The sequence below is a fragment of the Tamandua tetradactyla genome, chromosome 3 (assembly GCF_023851605.1).
Source record: "Tamandua tetradactyla isolate mTamTet1 chromosome 3, mTamTet1.pri, whole genome shotgun sequence".
In the NCBI taxonomy this organism is placed as follows: Eukaryota; Metazoa; Chordata; class Mammalia; order Pilosa; family Myrmecophagidae; genus Tamandua; species Tamandua tetradactyla.
This window is the reverse complement of record NC_135329.1, coordinates 3,382,103-3,402,862: the sequence shown is the minus strand read 5'-3', so window position 1 is coordinate 3,402,862 and position 20,760 is coordinate 3,382,103. Positions and strand designations below refer to the sequence as shown.

The 20,760-nt window shown below is 35.0% G+C and overlaps 1 protein-coding gene across 10 annotated transcripts in view; it reads left to right on the top strand.

The window, feature by feature from the left end:
* PUM2 (pumilio RNA binding family member 2) overlaps window positions 1-20,760 on the top strand; it is a 102,377-nt gene that overhangs the window by 63,552 nt on the left and 18,065 nt on the right. For 8 of the 10 annotated variants that reach the window (XM_077152166.1, XM_077152167.1, XM_077152174.1 and 5 more), the window contains 3 exons: window positions 14,033-14,176; window positions 14,299-14,595; window positions 19,097-19,333. In XM_077152166.1, coding sequence (XP_077008281.1) covers window positions 14,033-14,176; window positions 14,299-14,595; window positions 19,097-19,333 — 678 coding nt within the window. The remainder of the gene's footprint in view (window positions 1-14,032; window positions 14,177-14,298; window positions 14,596-19,096; window positions 19,334-20,760) is intronic. The other 2 variants (XM_077152172.1, XM_077152171.1) reach the window with 1 other exon arrangement.

Below are 20,760 nucleotides of genomic sequence, written 5' to 3'. Positions count from 1 at the left end.
ACACTGAACAGAAAAAAAAAATTTGAAGAAATGTCTTTAAATTCTTGGCTACTTTGTGATAAGTTTACTGAGAACTTGGATGTTAATAATCAAAACCAGTATTTTGTGGGATTCACATTGACAGGGATGACAGATATGTGGCACATGTATTACAATTTTCAATATGTCCGTTTTTTCTTAGATGCCTATTACATAAATCATAGCACCATTCCAGCTGAAACTAGCTCTGAAGTCTCAACACAATGATTGCAGAAATAAAACCAATTGGTTAGAGTTGGTGTGCAAGACAAAATTTCTTTGCCATTCCTGTCGCATAAGAATAGTTATTTAATTAATATTAACATTAAGAAGTTTGCATCTAGCATTTTCTACGTTCAACATTGTTCAAACTTGTTTTGCCCATTTGTGGCAATTTAAACTATTGATATTTATAGCTTAATAGCAACTGTGTCTACAGTATTTCTATGAAAAATCTAATAGGCAGAAAATTGTGCTATAAAATCTCTGGCCATTACCACTGAACAACTTTTAGAATAAATCAACAAAATAGAAATATGAAGCTAGATGTAAAGTTAGTGCTTTAATAGTAAGGAAGATGAAAGGAAGGTATTTTTCTTTAGGTAAGACAAGCAGAGCTTGTTTTTAAAAAATAAGATTTATGGGCACATTTGAATATCAGTTAATAAGGCATTATTTTCCATTCTGTTTCCTCATTCTGTCCACTTGGAAAACTAACTTTTTTCCTATAACTGTATAGGTTATTTTTTAATGAAATGAAATTATTTTTTTAAGTTTCAGTTTAATTGTTAAGTTTTTTGTTCAGCTAGAATAGAAACAGTAGGAAATATGTTTTGTATATTGGAAAAATGAATGGCTACATGATTGAAGGTTTCTTTTATGGTATTAAGCCTTGATAAATACTTCTGTGTGTTATTTTGAGGATTTCTATATTAATTGCATTCATTTTGGTCTCTCTGGGAATTCTAAGATCTGGATTTATAATTTTGCTATTCATAGATAAAGAGATGATTTTATGTTGTTGTCCCTGAAGTACAAAATGAATGGAATGAGGACTGCATGCTCATGCATTCTCTCCCTGTCTCTCCCTCTCTCAACTCTAGCCATATTCTTGCTTCTTGAAAGCTACTCTCTTGGAACCATTGTGGATTAGAGACCTTGGCAAAAGCATCCATCTGAGAAATGACTGAAGCTGAATAGTTGTAGGCACGTGATGGCAGGTCCTAAAGAAAGTGACTTGGAAGTTTATGACTCCACTGCTAAGACTGCTATGGATTTCTCTTAGGTTTTAGCTGCAGCTAGAAAAGGGAGAGCAGTCATGGAGTACATCAGTCTTGCCTTGTTGGTGTCTTTCCTAGAGAATGATCCGGGTGCACTTGAAAAGAATGTGTATTCTGCTATTGTTAGTTGAAGTGTTATAAAAATATAATATACTTCCTGTTGAGTATATATCCCCCCACACTTTCATAGTATTGTTCAAGTCTTCCGTTTCCATATTGATTTTCTGTCTAGATGCTCTATCCATTATTGAGAATGATATATTGACATCTCCTATTAATATAGCCATTAACATAGAACTGTTTCTCTCTTCAAACCTGTCAGTATTTGCTTCCTATATTTTGGAGCTCTGCTCTTCAGTACATATATATTTATAATTGTTCTATATTTTTGATGAATTGAACCATTTATCATTACTTAGTATCTTTTGTCCCCTGTGACAGTTTTTGTATAGCCATCCCAATGCACTTTTGGTTCCAGCTTACGTGGAATTTTGTTTTTCCTTCCTTTCTTTTTCAACCTACTGTGTCTTTGCATTAATGTTGAATCTCTCTTGTAAACAGCATACAGTTGGGCCATGATCCATTTGGCCAGTCTCTGCCCTTTGACTGGAAGATTTAGTCCATTTACATTTAAAGTAACTGCTGATAATGCAGGACTTTGTTCTTCCCTTTCGTTACTTGGTTTTTGTAAGTCTTGTTCCTTTTTTGTCCCTCAGTTCTTACCTTATTAGTTCCTTTTGCATTTAGTTGATCTTTGTCATGAGCCATTTAGAGTCTTACTGCTCCTGTGAATATTTTCTGATATATTCTTTGTGTTTATCATGGGGCTTAAATTAAACAACTTAAATCTATAAAAATCTTATTTGATACCAACATAATTTCTGTAGCATACAAAATCTATATTCCTATAAACGTCTGTACCCCACACTTCTGTGTTCTTGTCAGTTGTACATCTAAACCCATAATTTATCCTTGTTTTTTATGCTTTTGTATTTTTGATCTTGTAAGAAATAAAAAATGGTATTATGAACTAAAAATACAGTAGCACTGGCATTTATTAATTTTCATTGTTACCTTTGCCAGAGATTTTTATTTATGTTGCTTCAATCTGTTGTCCAGCGTCCTTTTCTTTCCCTTCCCTCTCAACTCCCTTTAGTGTTGCTTATAGGTAGGTTTAGTGGTAAGGAACACCCTCAACTTTTGTTTATCTAGAAACGTCTTAATCATTCCCTCATTTTTGAGAAGCAGTGTTGCTGAATAAAGAATTTTTGATTGTCAGTTACCTTCGTCTATCTATCCTTTGAATATGTCATCCAACAACCTTGTCTCCATAGTTTCAGCTGAGAAATTGGCATTTAATCTTAATTGAGACTCCCTTATATACAGAATACATAGCTTCTCTTTTGTGGCTACTAGGATTCAATCAACCTAAATCTGGGAGTACTATTGATCTTAGCAGTTTCTATCTTACAGTGTAGTCTGGCATTTGAATCCTGGCATATGACAGTTTGAGTATAATGCATCTGAGTTTATCTGTCTGGGCTTTGTTGTGCTTCTTGGACATATATTCATAGCTTTGATTAAATTTGGGAAGTTTTAGCCATTATTTCTTCAGATGTTCTTTCTGACTCTTTTTCTCTTTTTTGGGACTCCTATAATGCATATATTAAAATGCTCTGTTCACTTTTCTTCATTCTTTTTCCTTTCCTCCAGCCTATAGAATTACATTTGTCTTATCTTCAATATGTTCTACCAACTACTGGAGTTTCCCCTCTAGGAAATTTTTTTATTTAATCTATTCTGGTCTTCAGTCCCATATTGCTGTTGGGTTCCTTTAAAGTCTGTGTCTGGAATGTCCAAAGTTTGATCTTTTACATTGATGGCTTCTGATGTTTTAGCCTACTCCCTTGGATGGACAGTCATTCTTCTTTTTGCTTCTTGTAATCTTTTCTTTTACACTGTGCATTTTAGTATTGTAATTGATAACTCTGGGATTTAGACCCTGAGGTATCTGTTCCTTAAGTTTGTATCCAGCTAGTGATATGACAGAGATTTCCTTGAATGCTGGGAGCTAACAAATACAAACAAAAGGCAACACTTTTCACAGTCTTTGCAGATTGGCTTTATTTCGGCTGGTCCTCACCTTCAGAGTTTAGCGCTCCTAACAGTCAATTTGTAGGACTGTGTGGGGCTAAAGCACAGTGTCCTCTCTTGTCTTTGACCTGGGCATGGGCTTGTGGCCTTAAGAATCCCCCTTCTACAAGTATCCGAATGCCTCTTGTTTTCGTTTTGAAAGTGGTCTTTACTGGCACTCTGTTGTATGCCTTAACTAGTAATCCTTTGCCCCAGGCCACTGTAATTCATTTGTTTCTTATACTGACTTTAGTGTCTGCAAACTGCTTCTGCTTGCAGGGCAAGTTCTGGGACGGCAAAGCCAAAGTGGAGAGCCCTGTTCAGTCCTTCAGGTAGATATGTTGGTACAGACATAAATGCATCCTAGAATGCACATTATGTTTACTTGGTTCTCTCTGGAACAGGGACCAAGGACCTGCACCTAGAGCACAGGCTGGCTCTGTACCAAGCTGAGAGGAGTTGGGGGAAGGGCCTGCAATGTACCACAGGGTTTTCCTTCTGTTTTTAAGTTGCCTTTTTAATTCATTGTTCACCCAGTTACTGCAACCCTTTAACTGTTATATGAACCTGCCAGAACCTTTTAAATTGGTTCTGCCAGTTTTTGCTTGATGTTTAAAGATTCTGTGGGGGGGATGGAACCCTGGAGCATCCTATGACACCATCTTGGTGCCATCACTGTCCACACTATTATATTCTTAGTGTAACCTGGTATTTTGACAGTGCTTCTGTGAGTGTATTCGCTGCAGCCTTCAGTTCATGTTTTTATTTTTTGCCTTAAGAACCTCAAGGCATTTCCTATTTTATCAATTTTTGATCTATCCAGAATTTATGTATTCATTTCTTTCCTCTATTCTATGAGGTTTTTTGTTTTTGTTTTTGTTTTTGTTTGGCATGGGCAGGTCCCAAGAGGAGAATGTTCTTTTTTTCATTTTGCTTAGTCATCATGAACATTACAGTGATAAATTCTAAAAGAAAGCAATTTTTTTATACTATAGTTATCTAAAAACAATTTTCTATATCTTTGTAGTCATGATAAAATTAAAAATAAAACTTTCAGGAAAATGTTTTAGAGCAGATTGTTTTACCTAACCTTTTGAACTATAACATTTTACCCCTTTGGAAATATAAAGGTAAAAAACCAAAGGTAAAAAACAATTGCATAAAAGGGTTTTACAAGAATTAGTACTTATATATCTTAAATGATTTGTTGATTGGTTAGTCGTTCACATGGTTCCCTCACTCTAAAACTACTATCTGATATCTTCTTTTCTTCATTCTGCCCAGGACTATGATGAAATGATTCTCACTTTCCTAATTCAAATAGTTACATAGTGATAAAGATAATATGCTCTATTAAAAACTGTATATTTGAGAAAATTGATGTTCCTTCAAACGTCGTATCTCTTAGCTCTTTCACCTTCTCTTACCTCTTTACCTCTGTGACCCTTCAAATTCCAAGTGATTGTGTCAAATTGATTATAGATTTTTAATCCCTCTGCTTCATCCTTTGTGCTGTGTGTTGGCTTTCAGTCTGGCATCTTCAGTATTTCTCCTCTGCCACCTCTTTCTTTTTGACCACTCTGCCATTTTGCTGAGTTCTAAAAAGATTTCTCTCAATTGAGATGCTGTCATGGAGTATACTGTCAAACTTTATATTCTACCATACCTTTAAGCCCTTCCTCAATCATTCTGAAGTAGGAAAAACTCCGTTTACCCAAGAAAGCACCTGAGCCTCTGAAAAGTGGCCAAAACTTAATTGCTGGCAGACCCAGAGGACTCTTTGTCCAAAGTCTGAGCCCCGAATATTCTGTTTCTAGATTATACAGGCTAGTGAGCAAGGCGGGAGTTACTAAGGTAACAGGTGGTAAACACTGGAAGAGTACAGAGATAGATCTTGCAGGGTAGGAGTTACTATCTGTCCCTTAGCTGAACTCTTTCGTCTGAGATAAGGGCAGCTCCTGGACATGACAAGAAAGAGGTCTGGCAGCCTCCCTCTTTGCACACTGATATCTTCGGACATGCTTGAGTAAGCCTGGACCTGATTTATAGTATTATAGACATTCTGCTTTTCTTCCTTCGAGAAAGCTTGCAATTATATACCTTTATGAATGCATCAATTTATATGCACACAATACACAGAGTAATATGCATGAATGCATAAAGTGATACACATAAATTCATAAAGTTATACAACAATAATACTGAGGTTAAACCTGTAAACTACTTCCGTTCCTTTACAGTAGATCTAATATTACTTGGTGATGGTTACTGTATTAGTTAGGGTTCTCTAGAGAAACAGAATCAACAGGGAACACTTGCAAATATAAAATTTATGAAAGTGTCTCACGTGACCGTAGGAATGCAGAGTCCAAAATCCACAGGGCAGGCTGCAAAGCCGATGACTCCAATGGATGGCCTGGATGAACTCCACAGGAGAGGCTCACCAGCCAAAGCAGGAATGCAACCTGTCTCCTCTGAATCCTCCTTAAAAGGCTTCCCATGATTGCATTTAGCATCATTAATTGCAGAAGACACTCCCCTTTGGCTGATTACAAATGGAATCAGCTGTGGATGTAGCTGCCGTGATCATGACCTAATCCTATGAAATGTCCTCATTGCAACAGACAGGCCAGCGCTTGCCCAATCAGATGAACAGGTACCACAACTTGGCCAAGTTGACACCTGTCCCTAACCATGACAGTTACGAAGTGTGTTCTCTTTTCTGTCATCCTTATTTTTCTCCATTCTTTGTTGTTTTACCATACTGATTATGTACAGCACCCTCTCATCCTTTCTGCTATCACATGTATGATATTTTGCTCTTCCTAGCTTTTCCACCTTCCTGATAACTTCAGAAGTCTGTTTCCTGTTTATACATCCTTAAATATAGAAGACAGCCTGGTTTAGTGCCTACATGCTTTAGAGAGTCAGATTTTCAGCATTATTTTACCACTTAACAGTTAATGTGATCTTGGCCAGTTAGTTTGCTCTTTGGACTTAAGACTTTCAATACTAGTAAACGGGAGATAATGCCTATACGACAGGATTGTTAATAAGGATTAAATTATGAGAATACAATTCTTGGCAAAGTATGTGTAAAATAAATGGTATTAATGTGGCTATGTTGTTTGGAATTCCCTAATATTGTTTCTTTATTCCGATTTTCACATTACAGTTATTCCTTGAGAGAGAGTCTACCTGTTTTCTGCATTTCAAGTACCCCAATGCCAGGAAACTAATGGGTCTACATCTGCATTTTGAATTATTTTCTAAACTCCTATCAAAATCCCTACCCTGCCCCATACATTAACATATATATGTTGCGGCCATTCCTTAAACTGAACATAACAAAAAAGTAAACTTATCTCCCCAGATCTACTTATTTTTTGTTTACTCTTTTTCACTTACACCACTGTCCTCTTGAACTAGAACCTCTTGGCTAGAACCTCAGAGTACAATATGTCTTGATTGTTCTATCTCGTGTTTATTTGTTTTCATATCTGCCCCTCTTGTTTAGCCTCTCATCGTCCTTCTAACTCTGTTCTGTGCATTTCATAGTTTCAAAAGTATAGGTCAGTTTATACCATTTTCATTCTTCACATTTTTTGTTGTCTTAGGCCCACTCTACCTTTTAAACCTAATTTGTTGTAACCCTCCATGGTCCAATGCTCCTAACACTTCAGACAACATACTGTTTCCAAAGATTCCATTACTTTTCTGCCTCTGACCCTAGAGTATTCTTTCTTTAGCTTACAATACCATCTTAAAATTTTTCAGCAGAATTGGGGTATATACTTTACATTTTGCTTCTTTTAAAATGTAGTTTTATGAACATTTTGTGATTATCTTTCCTTCTCACCCTTTGATATCATCCCTTCCATGAACCCTTCTCTGATCTCTCTTTCCCTCTGTTTGTTCACTAAGAATGACCTATTCTGCCTTCCGTGGCGCATTACTTGTGCCTTTCTTTAGTACTTCTGTCTGCCTTGCATTTTGTTAGCTATTTGTGGGTTATTTTCTTGATTCTACCATGCTTATATTTGAAGATAGAAGATACCACTTTTTTAAAAATGTTTTTAGCACTAAAACAACATACAAATGTTATATTATACAATAAAAAAGTAAAAAAAAAAAACAACACACAAACATTCTTAACATACAAGCATTTGATACGTGGTGTACAATCACTGGCTCACAATATAATCACATAGTTGTGTATTCATGACCATGATTGTTTTTTAGAACATTTGCATCACTCTAGAAAAAGAAAAACTCATACATACCATACCCCTTACCACTCCCTCTCATTGACCACTAGTATTTCCACCTACCCAATTTATTTTAACCTTTGTTACTCTATTATTTGTTTATTTTTATCCATATTTCAAAAATATTTTTATTACAAACAATGAACCTACATACCAATATTCTTGACATACATTCTTGACATGGTTAAAATCAGTAGCTCACAATATCATCTCATTGTTGTGTATTCATCACCATGATCATTTTTTTGAACGTTTGCATATCTCCAGCAAAAGAAAGAAAAAAAGAAAAAACTCATATATGCCATACCCCTTACCACTTCCTTGCATTGACCACTACTATTTCAATCTACTCAATTTATTTTAACCTGTTCTCCCTATTATTTTTTTTCATATTTTTTACTCATGTGTATATACCATAGATAAAAAAGAGCATCCGTAGATAAAAAAAGAGCATCAGACACAAGGTTTTCACAATCACAGTCACATTGTGAAAGTTGTATCAATAGGAGGTATCTTGAAACTAGCGTGGAAGAGTTTTGTTTCAGCTCCTGTATTTTATATTTCTATACTCTTCTCTAACTCCACCACTCCTTCCTTCCCCCACTCTCTAATGCCCACCAAAGCACTCACAAACTCAGTGATTAAAAAAAAGTAATAGCATGGAAATTAGAAACTTTCAAACTGAATGATAGTGAACTGCAGCAGAACATAGAGGGGGAATATACAGACTCAAGTGCATATATTAGAAAATAAGAAAGGCCAGAAGTTAATGAGCTAAGCATCCATCTGGAAACTATAAAAAGAAGAAAATTAACCTGAAGAATGTAGAAAGGAAGCCAGTAATAGAGATAGGAGCTGATGTGAATGAAAAGACATCTAGCATACATTTAAAAGGATCCATTATCCCCAAAGTTATTTCTTTGAAAAGATTAATACAATTGATAAACCTCTAGGCATCATGAAAAACCAATACCAGGAAAATTAAACAGTCATAAAGGGCTACTGGGAACCATTTCATGTCAATAAATCAGAAAATGAACACAAAATTGATGAATAACTTGAAAAATGTAACTCTCCCAAACGTACTCAAGAATGTATAGAAAATTTGAAGTCCTGTTATCATTAAAGAAATCAGTTCAGTGTTCCAAAAATCTTTCCACCAAGCAAACTCCGGGTCAGAGTAGCTTCAATGGTAAATGACACCAAACATTCCAAGAAGACATAACTCCAATGTTAAATAAATTACTCCAAAGAAGAGATACTAAGTTATTCCAGAACAAAGAGAGTGTACTCCCCAGCTCAATTTATACTAGTATAATCTTGATACTTAAAATTATCGAAGGCAGTCAATACAGAAAAAGAAAGTTTTAGGCTATTTGCACTTACAAGCCTGGATTTTGAAATCCTAAGCAAGTATTAAACCAAATCCAGCAATATATGTCAGATACATCATTTATAAGTGACTGGTACTGTGAAATAAACATTACAAAATTTACAGTGTAATTTGCTGTATTAAGAGATTAAAAGACAATGACCACATGAACTTCTTAATAGTTACAGGAAAAGCATAATACGGTTGTATAAGTCAGTAAACAAAGCTGTTACTAACAGATTCTATTTAAAATAATAGGAAGTACTTTGGAATATAATAAAAATTGTATATGATTTCTATGGGAGAAATCCTGAAGCATTATTTAGACATTAGAGGAGGCCTGAAGGAGAGAGTCCACTGGATAATATAGTACTTTAGACAGGTCAGTTTTCCTCAAATTGATCTGTAATTGCAGTATAATCCTAATAAAAAATCCCAATGGGGTCTTTTTGTTGCATTTTGACAATGGAAATGTAAAAAGGGTCAAGATTAGCCAAAACACTTAAAAAGAACAAAAACAATTTAGAAGGACTTGCTCTGTTCTTTAGTAAGATTTGTTCCATAGCGTCAGTTAGTACTGTGTGAAGACAACAGAATGGAGACTTCAGGAGAGCTCTAAGAAGAATCAAACACCCAATTGATAAATAGCAAAAGAAGTACTGCAAAGCAGTAGGGGAGACTGGCTTATTTTGTGTATCAGGTGGAATGTAGAAAATTGATGGTCTGTATGGGGAAAATAAAATGAAGTTGGACCTTTGTCCTTAATAATAACTACATTTGGATTTTAGACCTCTGTCTGAAAAGTAGAAATTTCAAGCTCTTAGAAGATAATATAGGGAAATTGTGTCATAAAAAATAAAATGATAAATTTGCCCACATTACTCCGAAAGTCACCATAAAGAGACTGGAAGACCAAAGCCAAGGAATGAGAGGTGTTGCGGTCAAAGACTTTAATTCAGTGTACATAAAGAACTAGAAGTCAGTAAGAAAAGGCAGCTCAGTAGAACAATGGGCAAAGAGACTGGAACAGGCCTTTTGCAACAGAAGGATCAAAATGGCCATTTAGCACATGAAAACCATCCATTGAGGTTATGGAGCAGTGAGAATTGTGATACCAACCTGGTAATGTGAACATTTATACAAACGCTTTGGAAAGAGTTTAATGTTTACCAAAGTTGAAAATATCCATACTCTATGACTGGGTGCCATGTAATACAGCAGGATACATGTGCAAGAATGCTTATAGCCGTACTGTTGAAATGTCCCCAGACTGAATGTAGATAAATGCATTATGGTGCTCATCCAGGGAGATGTATGGTAATGAAAATGAACTGGAAGTATCTACATACAACAGCATGGATGAATCACACAAAATATTTTTTTAAATAATCCAAACCAAACAGTAGCTTAGAGGAACGCATTTATGTGTATTAGTATACGGTACGTAACTCATAAGAGGATTATGGATAAAGCAGGGCATATGGGACATGGTTTCTTGGGGGTGCTGAGCAGTTATCTGTTTATTATCATCATCATATTGTACTTTTTGCATACTTCTTTATGTACCATATTTCAAATTAAATTTTTTGAAAAACATTGTCACAAAGTACCATATTCTGCTAATAAAGTGCATTTTCGGGTTTAAAAGAAAATACTATTAACTCTCCTTTTCTTCTAGCGCCCATCTTTCTCTTTCTGGTCCTTTTCATAGCAGAATTGTTTAGAAACATTGTGCCTTTCATTCTTTACCAAACCCACCACAGTTTGGCTTTCACTTCATAAAACAGTGGCTTGCTTAATTGTAAATCCATTGGTCAGTTTTCAGTCCTTAAAAACTTCTAGAGGCATATGACATTATTGACCACTCACTTTTCATTAAAATGATTTTTCTCGTGGCCTCCATAAGTCCACATTGTTGCTGTTTTCTTTCTTCTTCGGTGGCTATTCTTTCTCAGTCTTTTTTTTCTGGTTCCTTCTCTTTCTAGCCGCTTAATGTGAAATACTCTCAGTACTTTTTTTTTAAATTTTTCTTAGTTTGATTTTATCTCATGGCTTTATATACCATCTTCATTCTGACAGCTATCCAAATTATATTTCCAGCCTAGACTCCAGGCTTGCGTATCTCACTACCAAGTGACATCTCCAGTGGAATATGTGATAAGTCATCTCAAATTTATCAGGTCCCAAACTGAATTCCCACAATTAGGTTTCTCTTGTGTTTTTTACTTAACATTAAATGATAGCTACACTCCTGTAGTGCTCAGGTCAAAAATAGAAGCAATTCTTGATTTCTCTTGTTCTCACACCCCACATCCAGTCTCAGGTAATCCTTTTGGCTTTCAGAATCCAACTACCTATCTCTTTCTACTGTTTCTGCTTTGACTTAGTTCTGTTCTATCTCACCTGCATTTTTGGAATAGCTTTTCACCAGGGTTTCCATGTGTCCTCTGTCCTCTTTTTTTCTCTCCATGTAGTCTGTTTTCTATGGCTGGAAAGGGAAGTCAGAACCTACTAATGGTTTCTCATTTGTTTAGCGTAAAAGCCCAAGTCCTTAGAGCGGCCTGTAAAGCCCAGCAGGATCTTGCTCCTCATTACCTGTCTCGATTGCTCTCCCTCCTCTTCTTTTTCAGCTGCAGTGGCTTACTTTCTGTTAGCTCTATTTGGAGAGCTCTTTCTGTAGCTATCTGCTTGACTTACTGTCTCACCTGTGTATCCCTTATATGTCATATTCTTTTTTTTGGCATGAGCAGGCACCAGAATTGAACCCGGGTCTCCTACATGGCAGGTGAGAACTGTGCCTGCTGAGCCACTGTGGCCTGCCTTATCATCTTCTTAAGGAGGCTCTTTTTGACCCTCAACTTAAAATTATCGCCATCCCAATATTCCCTATTCACATTCCCTGCCTAATGTTTTTTTCACTTTTTAATACTAACATACTGTTTTACTTTTTTTTTGTCTCTATTTGCAGTAGAAAATAACCTTTGAGAGTAAAGTTTTTTTTCCTTTTGTTTCCTGCTTTATCCCATTACTTAGAACAGTGCCTGGCATTTCGATAAATACTGATAAGTGTTTGTTGAATGAATGCATGAGTAAATAAGTCCACAAATTGAATTAAGTAGGGGATGGGAGAGGAAAAGAAAACAGTCTCTGTCAAGGAAACACTATCCTTCAAAGCCCTGTGCTGAAAGAAAGTATGATGCTTAAGAGAAGAGAGGCTACCAGATGAAGTTGGAAAGCTGGCCAGAGACCAACCAGATCATGTTGTAGACCACTATTAAGATGTTTGGTTTTCATTTTAAGCCTTTTAGAAGGTTTTGTGCAGGAGTGTAGTATTAGATTGGATATTAAAAGCTCATTGTGGAGAATAGATTTTAAGGAGTGTGGGATGAGAGTATGAGCAGAGAATTTAGATCTGGTTGGACAGGATAGTGACAATCAAGAGAATAGATGCATTTGAGGTACATTTAGAAGGTGAAATAGGCAAGTCTTCAAGGGTAAATTAACCAGGGTAATACCTCTTGGGATTTTTTTTAATGCTGTTTAGTTGGAGCAGTTCTGTTTGATTCCTCAGTAAGATCCTTGCAGCCAGATATCCAAATGGCTTAACTTTATTTCTTAATTCAGATTCACATGTTAAGTAGGTGATAATGCTTTTGAACAAGAATATTTTCTACATCCCTTGTTCTTAGAATTAGACCACACACACCAGTTAAAAGCATTGAATGGCATCTATAGCTTGTGGTTTCACAGTAATGTGGATGTTTCATTAGCAAGATGCCAATGCTTATTCTTAGCCAGAATTATTATATCGATTTAAAAGTAACCTTTGGGTATCAAAGTATTAGTATTAATGGTGATGTTAAATGTTTATCTCTGCAGTTTATTATGCTTGAACTGAATTTAATCTGCTGAGTTTAAGCAGTAAAATTTGCATGCTATTTTGTAACTATAATTTTATTGTGATTTTTACTTCTGTGTGGTTCTTATACAGAACCCACATATAGAACCCACAAATTGTCATTGGAATATATTTTATTATATTCTGTTTAAAATTTTAAAATGTATATCAAAAGTTGCCAGTACATTTTTGCAGATGGATATCAAGACTATGGAGCCTGAGTCTTTGTCACACTAAAAGGCAGCCTTTCGAACCTGAATTTGGAGAGAGAATTAAGCTGTTGCCCTAAACATCTTTTATATGTAGTTAATGTCTCTTCTATGCATCTAGAGTGGTACTAGTTATGTACCATGCTTGGGAGAATTGAGAAAATAGTCACTAGAATCATTTTCTTTGTTCTGTGGTTCAGATGAGAACTCCCCATTGAGAAAGGCTGCTAAAAGGTAAAGAAACTTTACTCTGCTGTAATTCTGTATAATGTCATTTGTTACCTGCTTTGTGCTCAAGGCCATAATAAAGCTAATGCCTGCGTGAGTTTCATTCAGTCTGTAGCTTTCAGGACCTTTGCAAGTAGAGTATCTTTTAAGATTTACTAAAAGAGAAAATCTAAGGGAATGGTGGTGAATGAGGCACTTGATTTAGAATTTATTAAAATTATACAACATCCATTTCTTTTAGTGTTCTACCTCACTTCCCCTAATTTTTTTTATCCATCTTCCTCTCCGACTGATTTTTCCAATGTCTGTTCATGATAGTGTATTTGTTTCTATACCCAGGAAAATATCACCTCATTTTGTGGTCTACAAGTAGGAGACATTTTTGTTAAAGGTGTCTGTTAAAATTTAGAGAAAATATGAACTGTGTTTTAGTACATTTTTAATATATTAAGTAATGCTTTCTCAAATACTTGGCTTTTCATATGGTAACAATTTAAGGGTATTATATTAGTGGTATAAAATAACTTTTCTGGTTAGCACACAAGTACAACTACAGGGGAAAGGAATGATGCATGTTTTCTATAATAATGTCTTCATTAGTGAACATTTACTTTACTTCTATCTAGGCTATCAAGTACTAGCTCCAACTGCCTATTATGATCAGACTGGTGCCTTAGTGGTTGGCCCTGGAGCAAGAACTGGCCTTGGAGCTCCGGTTCGTTTAATGGCTCCAACACCCGTTTTAATTAGTTCAGCAGCCGCACAAGCTGGTAAGCATAACTGACATTTTCAGGGTTGTTTTTTTTTCTAGTATGATTTGAAATACTGTTTTTAAAATACAGAATAGTTTTCCGGGTAGTTTTAAAAAGTATCTCAAATTTATATCTTACAGCAGCAGCAGCAGCAGCAGCAGCTGGAGGAACTGCAAATAGTCTTACAGGCACCACAAATGGTCTGTTTCGGCCAATTGGCACTCAGCCACCGCAGCAGCAGCAGCAACAGCAACAGCCAAGCACTAATCTGCAGTCTAACTCATTTTATGGGAGCAGTTCTTTGACTAATAGCTCCCAGAGCAGTTCTTTATTTTCTCATGGACCTGGTCAACCTGGAAATACATCTCTTGGCTTTGGAAGTAGCAGCTCTTTGGGTGCTGCTATAGGCTCAGCTCTCAGTGGATTTGGCTCATCAGGTAAGTTGTACTCTGATAAGTGGACACAAGGTATATGTATTTAATTAAATATTTAAATAGTCTTAAAATAAGCGGTAATAGCATATATTGTAGGATGGACAGGAATAGAATGTTGATTTATTGGTTTAGTTTTGTAAAATTAAAAAATTACCTTCTACAAATCTGTCTGTACGGATGCTTCACTCATTTTAAGCAGCCCATCCTTTGCTCACATATAATTTCCTTTTTCCCCTGGCTTTGGAATTATGTAACGGAAATTTGGGTTTAGTAAGGTTTGTTTAGAGCAATATGTTATATGCTAATTACTATCTCTTCCTTATTCTCTACATAATTATGATTGAGGAGCTAAATATTTTGCCATTTAATTAAATTTTTGATGTTCTGAAATAATTATCATCTTTGTATGCTTATCAGGTCAGTCATTCTTATTAAGTGCTGGTGTTTCATTATTTGGAATGATACATAATAATAAAATGCAATGAAACATTCTAAACAGAAGCCCTTAAGAACTACCAGTGTGCTTATTTTATTTTAGATTAAATAATTTAGCCTTTGTTACTAAAAGTTAATTTTTAAGGATGTTTTTTCCCATACCCTAACTTTATAACACTTAAGAAATCCAAATTTTAAATACTTCCAAAAATAATACTTTACCTACACATACTCAATCCCTAGATTTTTGATTGAATAGTAACTAAGCAAAGTCAGAAGAGGCTCAGATTGACTCCATATTGTCAAACATGATTTCCAGAGTATTAAGAAACATGAGTAATACTGGCTTACCCTAGTTCTGTTGGTACAATTGGCAGCCTTTTCTTCATGAAGGTGAGGCTATTTATTTAGACCTCAAAAGATTTTCTATTTCTGTTAACACCCTAGAATCCTCAATGTCAGCTTTTCATCTGTTTTCCCACCACATTAAATTGTATTCAAACGTTAGGAACTTCTTGGTTATAAAGAAATACAGAAGGGAAATGTCAGTACTTTGTAACACAGTCATCCAAAGAATGGGTGCAAGAACTTCTGAAGGAAAAATCTAGTGAATATGGAGACTGTTCAATCTTTTAATTGTCCTGCTTGAACTTTTTCATTCCTTTTGGAGTTTAGTGTTTTTATCTCCAGCTCAAGTTTTTATACAATATTCAATCTTTGTTTCTAACACAATTGAGACTAGCCTTTTTCTCAGGAATCCTATAGAAATTCAGAGGAAAACCAAAAAAACATATAACTTTAAGAAAAGAAAAATAACTGTGGAAATAACTAAAAAATTAAAAGTATAGATTGCAGATCCTCATTAATCCAAGAAGAATAGAAAAGAGCTTTGATAAACCCCATGTTCTCTTTTCTTAAAAAAAAAAAAAAATCTGATGTAGGTCTGGTTCTTCTTTCAGATTCCCATTTGTCTCTTAGTTATAACCTTTTTCCCGGCATTCAGGAACTGGTTGACATGAACATTTTGTTCCCTGTTTATGTCACCTCCAGATGCTTCTTTCCCAAAAACTGATCTTTGCTTCTTTGTGCCTCCCTTACCTGTAAGCACCACATATTCAGTTCTGATTTGCAGCTTAGGGTACCTCTGTATCACCAAGCTTCAGAGGGCATTAGTTATTGCCACCTCTGAATGCCAGTGAATAGTGTCATCTTCTTGCTTCTCTTGGACATTTTGTGGGAGTTTATTCAAGTGCTACACATATGTGCTTTTACAAAATGTCTACCCATTTCCTTTTCCCATGGCAATTGCATACCTATGTGAAATCTTAAATACAGTTTTGTACATAAGTACACACAATTAACGTACACATAGTCACTCTTATCTGTATGATGAAGTCATTAAATGTTTAAAGGTGGTAGGTACTACAGCATAACACTATTGACCAGGAAGCTCAGCCATTGTAGCATAGTAACTTTCTATGGCCCATTATTTAGAAAATAGTATGGTAATTGAAAATTTGTAATTTATTTTATATGCTGTTGATAAACCATTAGTGACTCCTTTGTCTAGTCCTTTAGATATTTTAGGTGTACTTTGTTTTATATTTCATAGTCATTGTTGCAGATAATGTAGGCCTGTAGTAAGATTAAAGAGCCAACTTGCTTATATGTAAAAGTATAGCTGTAACTGGATTATTTTAAATGTTTGGCTTGGCTTTTCCTTTTGGGAGTAAGACAATACTACATATGTTAAAACTTTGGGGGGGGGGGTGGCGGGGGAGGTTACTTACCAGGAGAATGAATGGTAGTGCTGCTGCTCTCATTAGAGAGCTGTTGTCTTTTTCCTGGTCAGTTGGTTTTTTTTTTTTTTTTTTTTGAAATAGGAATTTTAAATGCAGCCATGTTTTAGAAAAAAATCACTTTGACAGTGTCCTTTTAAATTAGCATAGTTAAAATAGCAGACATTGATAGTTTTGCCAGAACCAACTCAAGAAGAGCTGTTTATTACATTAGTGTTTGTTTGTTTTTGCTGTTAAAGTACATATTGCTATGTAGTATTTTCCTTTCATTTAATTTTTTTTCATGAAGCTTTCTGGGTTTTTCTTAAGAGACTGATAAGACTACCTTCTACTCTATTAAATTTGAAGGAGCACAGGAAACCAAGAATTAAAGTTTTGTTTTGATTATGTCTTGCTTACTTAAAAATCAGTTATACTTAAATAATCTTTATGGGACTAGATTCAAATGTTTTTAAAACAGAACACTAAGACATACAATTAGGAAAATTGTGAGTGATCATTTGGAAGAATATGAAACAATATTGTCACCTGTGAATATGCTACTGACAGTTCTGTTAAATGTCCTCTTAAGACATAAATATTTAAAATATCACCAGTTTTCTATACAGTATCTTAATTATTGGAAATCTTTTGGAGTGAGGAAGTGACATTTTGCCTTCAGGTAACTAAAATATTTCATTTACTTTTGAAGATCATCTTGTTATTAAAATGTGAAATTGTCACTAAAACATATGATCAGTATATTCAGAAACAGCAGTGGCTGGTTTAAAGGCTGAATAGCATAAACGTTTCCCTAATAGAGTGGCAAGAGCCTATTTTGCTTTGTTTTGTTTTTTCTTTTATAGAATCTTGAATTTGGCAAAACCAGTGTAATAAAGTTTCAAGTTTCTTATCTGTATTATAAGCTTAACTTGGTTTACCCATGTACTCTGCTTAATTTTTCTCTATAATCATAAGCTTAACTTGGTTTATCCATGTACTCTGCTTAATTTTTCTCTATAATCTTATATGATCTGCTACTTACAGTAGACTTTTTAATTTAAAAACCATGACTTAATAGCTTGGTTAAGAATATCCATATTGGTCCGAATATAAGCTTGTCACTAAAAAGTTAAACAGGTTAAAAAATCTAATATGAAAATACCTTGGATATAAAAGACCTTCAGTTAAAAGAGGATAGTGCTTAGAATCAGGAAAGAAACATATTTGCTCTGGGTGAGACTTGAGATGGGGAATTTTGGATAGCCTTGATTGACATTGATAAAGAATGTGGTTACCCAGAAGTATGTCAGTTAGCCAGACCTTGGCTGCCTCTGCTGAGCAGGCATAGCTCTCACTGTGGTAATGTGATCCTCCCATTTGTACATGATTTTGTGGAGTACACAAAGGTAAATGGGGTTAGAAGATTAATAGTTGAGTTTGGGATTAAGTCAAAAGAAGTTAGTATGTAGTGCATTAAGGGATGTGAGGTAAAATAATTTTATTATCTAAGATAAAAAATTGATCACCGTTCCTTTGAGTAAGAGGTAAGAGGCACAGGGAATCAGTAATAGAATATTAGGAATGAAGGAGCCCTGAGGGGTGAGTAAAAGCTTATCTTTGCTGTGATAACAGTAATGAGAGGTACTAATTTTCTTATATATTTTGGATTTTAGTTATTGGAGAATATGGAGAAATTTGTAGTGAGTCAATTTTGAGTTGATTGCCATCTCTGTTTCACAACTGTCTAATATTCGGGCCAATATGGGCTTAAAAGGCTATTGATGAGTTGAACACAAGCCAGAAACCAAATCAAAGTGAATGGTGAAGGAAATGTATTAATATTCTGTTTATCAGTATAACCTTTATTTTGGCGTTGAATTGAAGTCTCAGAATCAGGTTCCAGGATTAGGACACTACCAAAACTTATCTTTTTGGAATTTAATCTCTAGCGTAACCTAAAACAGACAACTTGCAATTCCAGGGTTTATAATCATACCAGGGTATTAAAGCACAGTAATCTTATGTGTCGATGGTAAATATGTGTGAAATAACGAAACACATGACTGCTCTGTTAAGTATTAGTTACTTTATTGGGGTGCATTTATACCCTTTTATGATTAATAAGTTAGTATATATATATATTTAGTTATCACAGTAATTATCTTCTCTGTAATGTTTCTAAAAAATAATTATTGTGATCACTTCTGTTATTGCCCAGCAAGAGTTGGGGATAGGTTTTATTCAGTTAACACTGTATGTAATTAGGGTTTTTTTTATTTCTTCTTCAGTTGGCAGTTCTGCAAGTAGTAGTGCCACAAGGAGAGAGTCTCTATCTACTAGCTCTGACTTGTACAAAAGATCTAGTAGCAGCCTAGCACCCATAGGGCAACCATTTTACAATAGTCTGGGATTTTCCTCCTCTCCAAGTCCAATAGGCATGCCTCTGCCAAGCCAAACGCCAGGACATTCACTTACGCCACCGCCATCACTTTCATCACATGGATCCTCATCCAGTTTGCATTTAGGTAAAAAACAACAACAACAACCCTTTTTTTTTGTATGTATACATGTATGTGTGTTTGTGTGTATGTGTGTTTATAATCTGTGTAAAATATTTAATGTTGGATAAAACATGCCAAATTACTTTTGTTTGTAGATATTAGCCTTTTGAAAAAGTTCTGCTTTTCTGAAATTCAAAGTGAGGGTCTGATGTGCAGTAAGATCCCCTGTTATATCTTATGTTTCTTTTATAAAATGCAATGGTGTGTTTTTTCTTGTCTGTGATTTTGATTTGTGTGTTTTAGATCATCTGAAAAGTGAACTCTTTATACATGATAGTGAAAAAAGAATTTGACTATCAAAAGTTTTTTGCACACCAGAAGAAAAACATTAGCCTCATAACAGTTATCAGACTTAAATCATTTAGTTTAGAGCAGTGCTTTTTGCTTTGGCCTTTGAGTGCCTGGCCATTTCACCATAGCATCCTATCAGGAGATAGGAATTTAGCATGTTTGTGAATAAGAGAAGCTAGTGAGTTTTGTCCATATACTTCTCTCAGTTTTGTTGTATCTGCATATTCAAGCTTGCCCCACCCCCAGTTTTTAAATTGGTAGTTACCTGTTTTCCCTACTCTTGAGTGTATTTATCCATGTAGATAATAGCATATTTTTAAGGCTTTTTAATTATCAGAGGCCATGTAAGAGTCCCTTTCTCTTCAAATAAAATAATTTTAAGTTTTTGTAATCTAATTGCCTCATATGAAGGATTCTGTTGCTGACTTTTACATGCTTGGAAAGATTTAAATCAGCTTGTGATTTAAAAGGTAATTTTGTTCTCATTAGCATATATACAAGCCAGAGTTGTGTTTGACCTCCAATCATATGGGTATAATTTTTTTCCTAAAGCTCATTAATGTAGTAAATGTCAATTATAACAAAGGTATCTGTTGAATGATTACATTATTACAAGGTGGGCTAGCTTTTCTTTTTTAAAGAACCTAATCTTCCACCCCGATTCTTGCCCTTTTCTCTCTTCAGGATTTGTTTATTGAATATATACAACCAATTAATTTCTTTGGGTGAGGTCCTAAGATCTGCTTTGCAGCAGAATTCATGTAGACTTAGCAGTTTTTAGCCTGATATCTTCTTTGATTTATCATCTTCTTAGTCACAGGAGCTACTCAGTTCCTCGTTTCTATATTGCTACAGCTCAAACCCTCCTTTATCTATGACGTGCCTTTAAAACTTTGAAGTGGATGCAAAAACTTGAAACAAAACAAACCTAATTGACTTATAATAGCTTTGTGTTTTATTCGTTAAGATAACACTTGTCATGTCTTGTCATTTTTTTCATAGGTAAGTTTCAGATCAGATTCCTGTCCATCCTATTATTGCTTATGTTGTCCTTTAGAGCCTTTATAAAATGGCTTTATTGTTCTATACAGCTTGCTTAG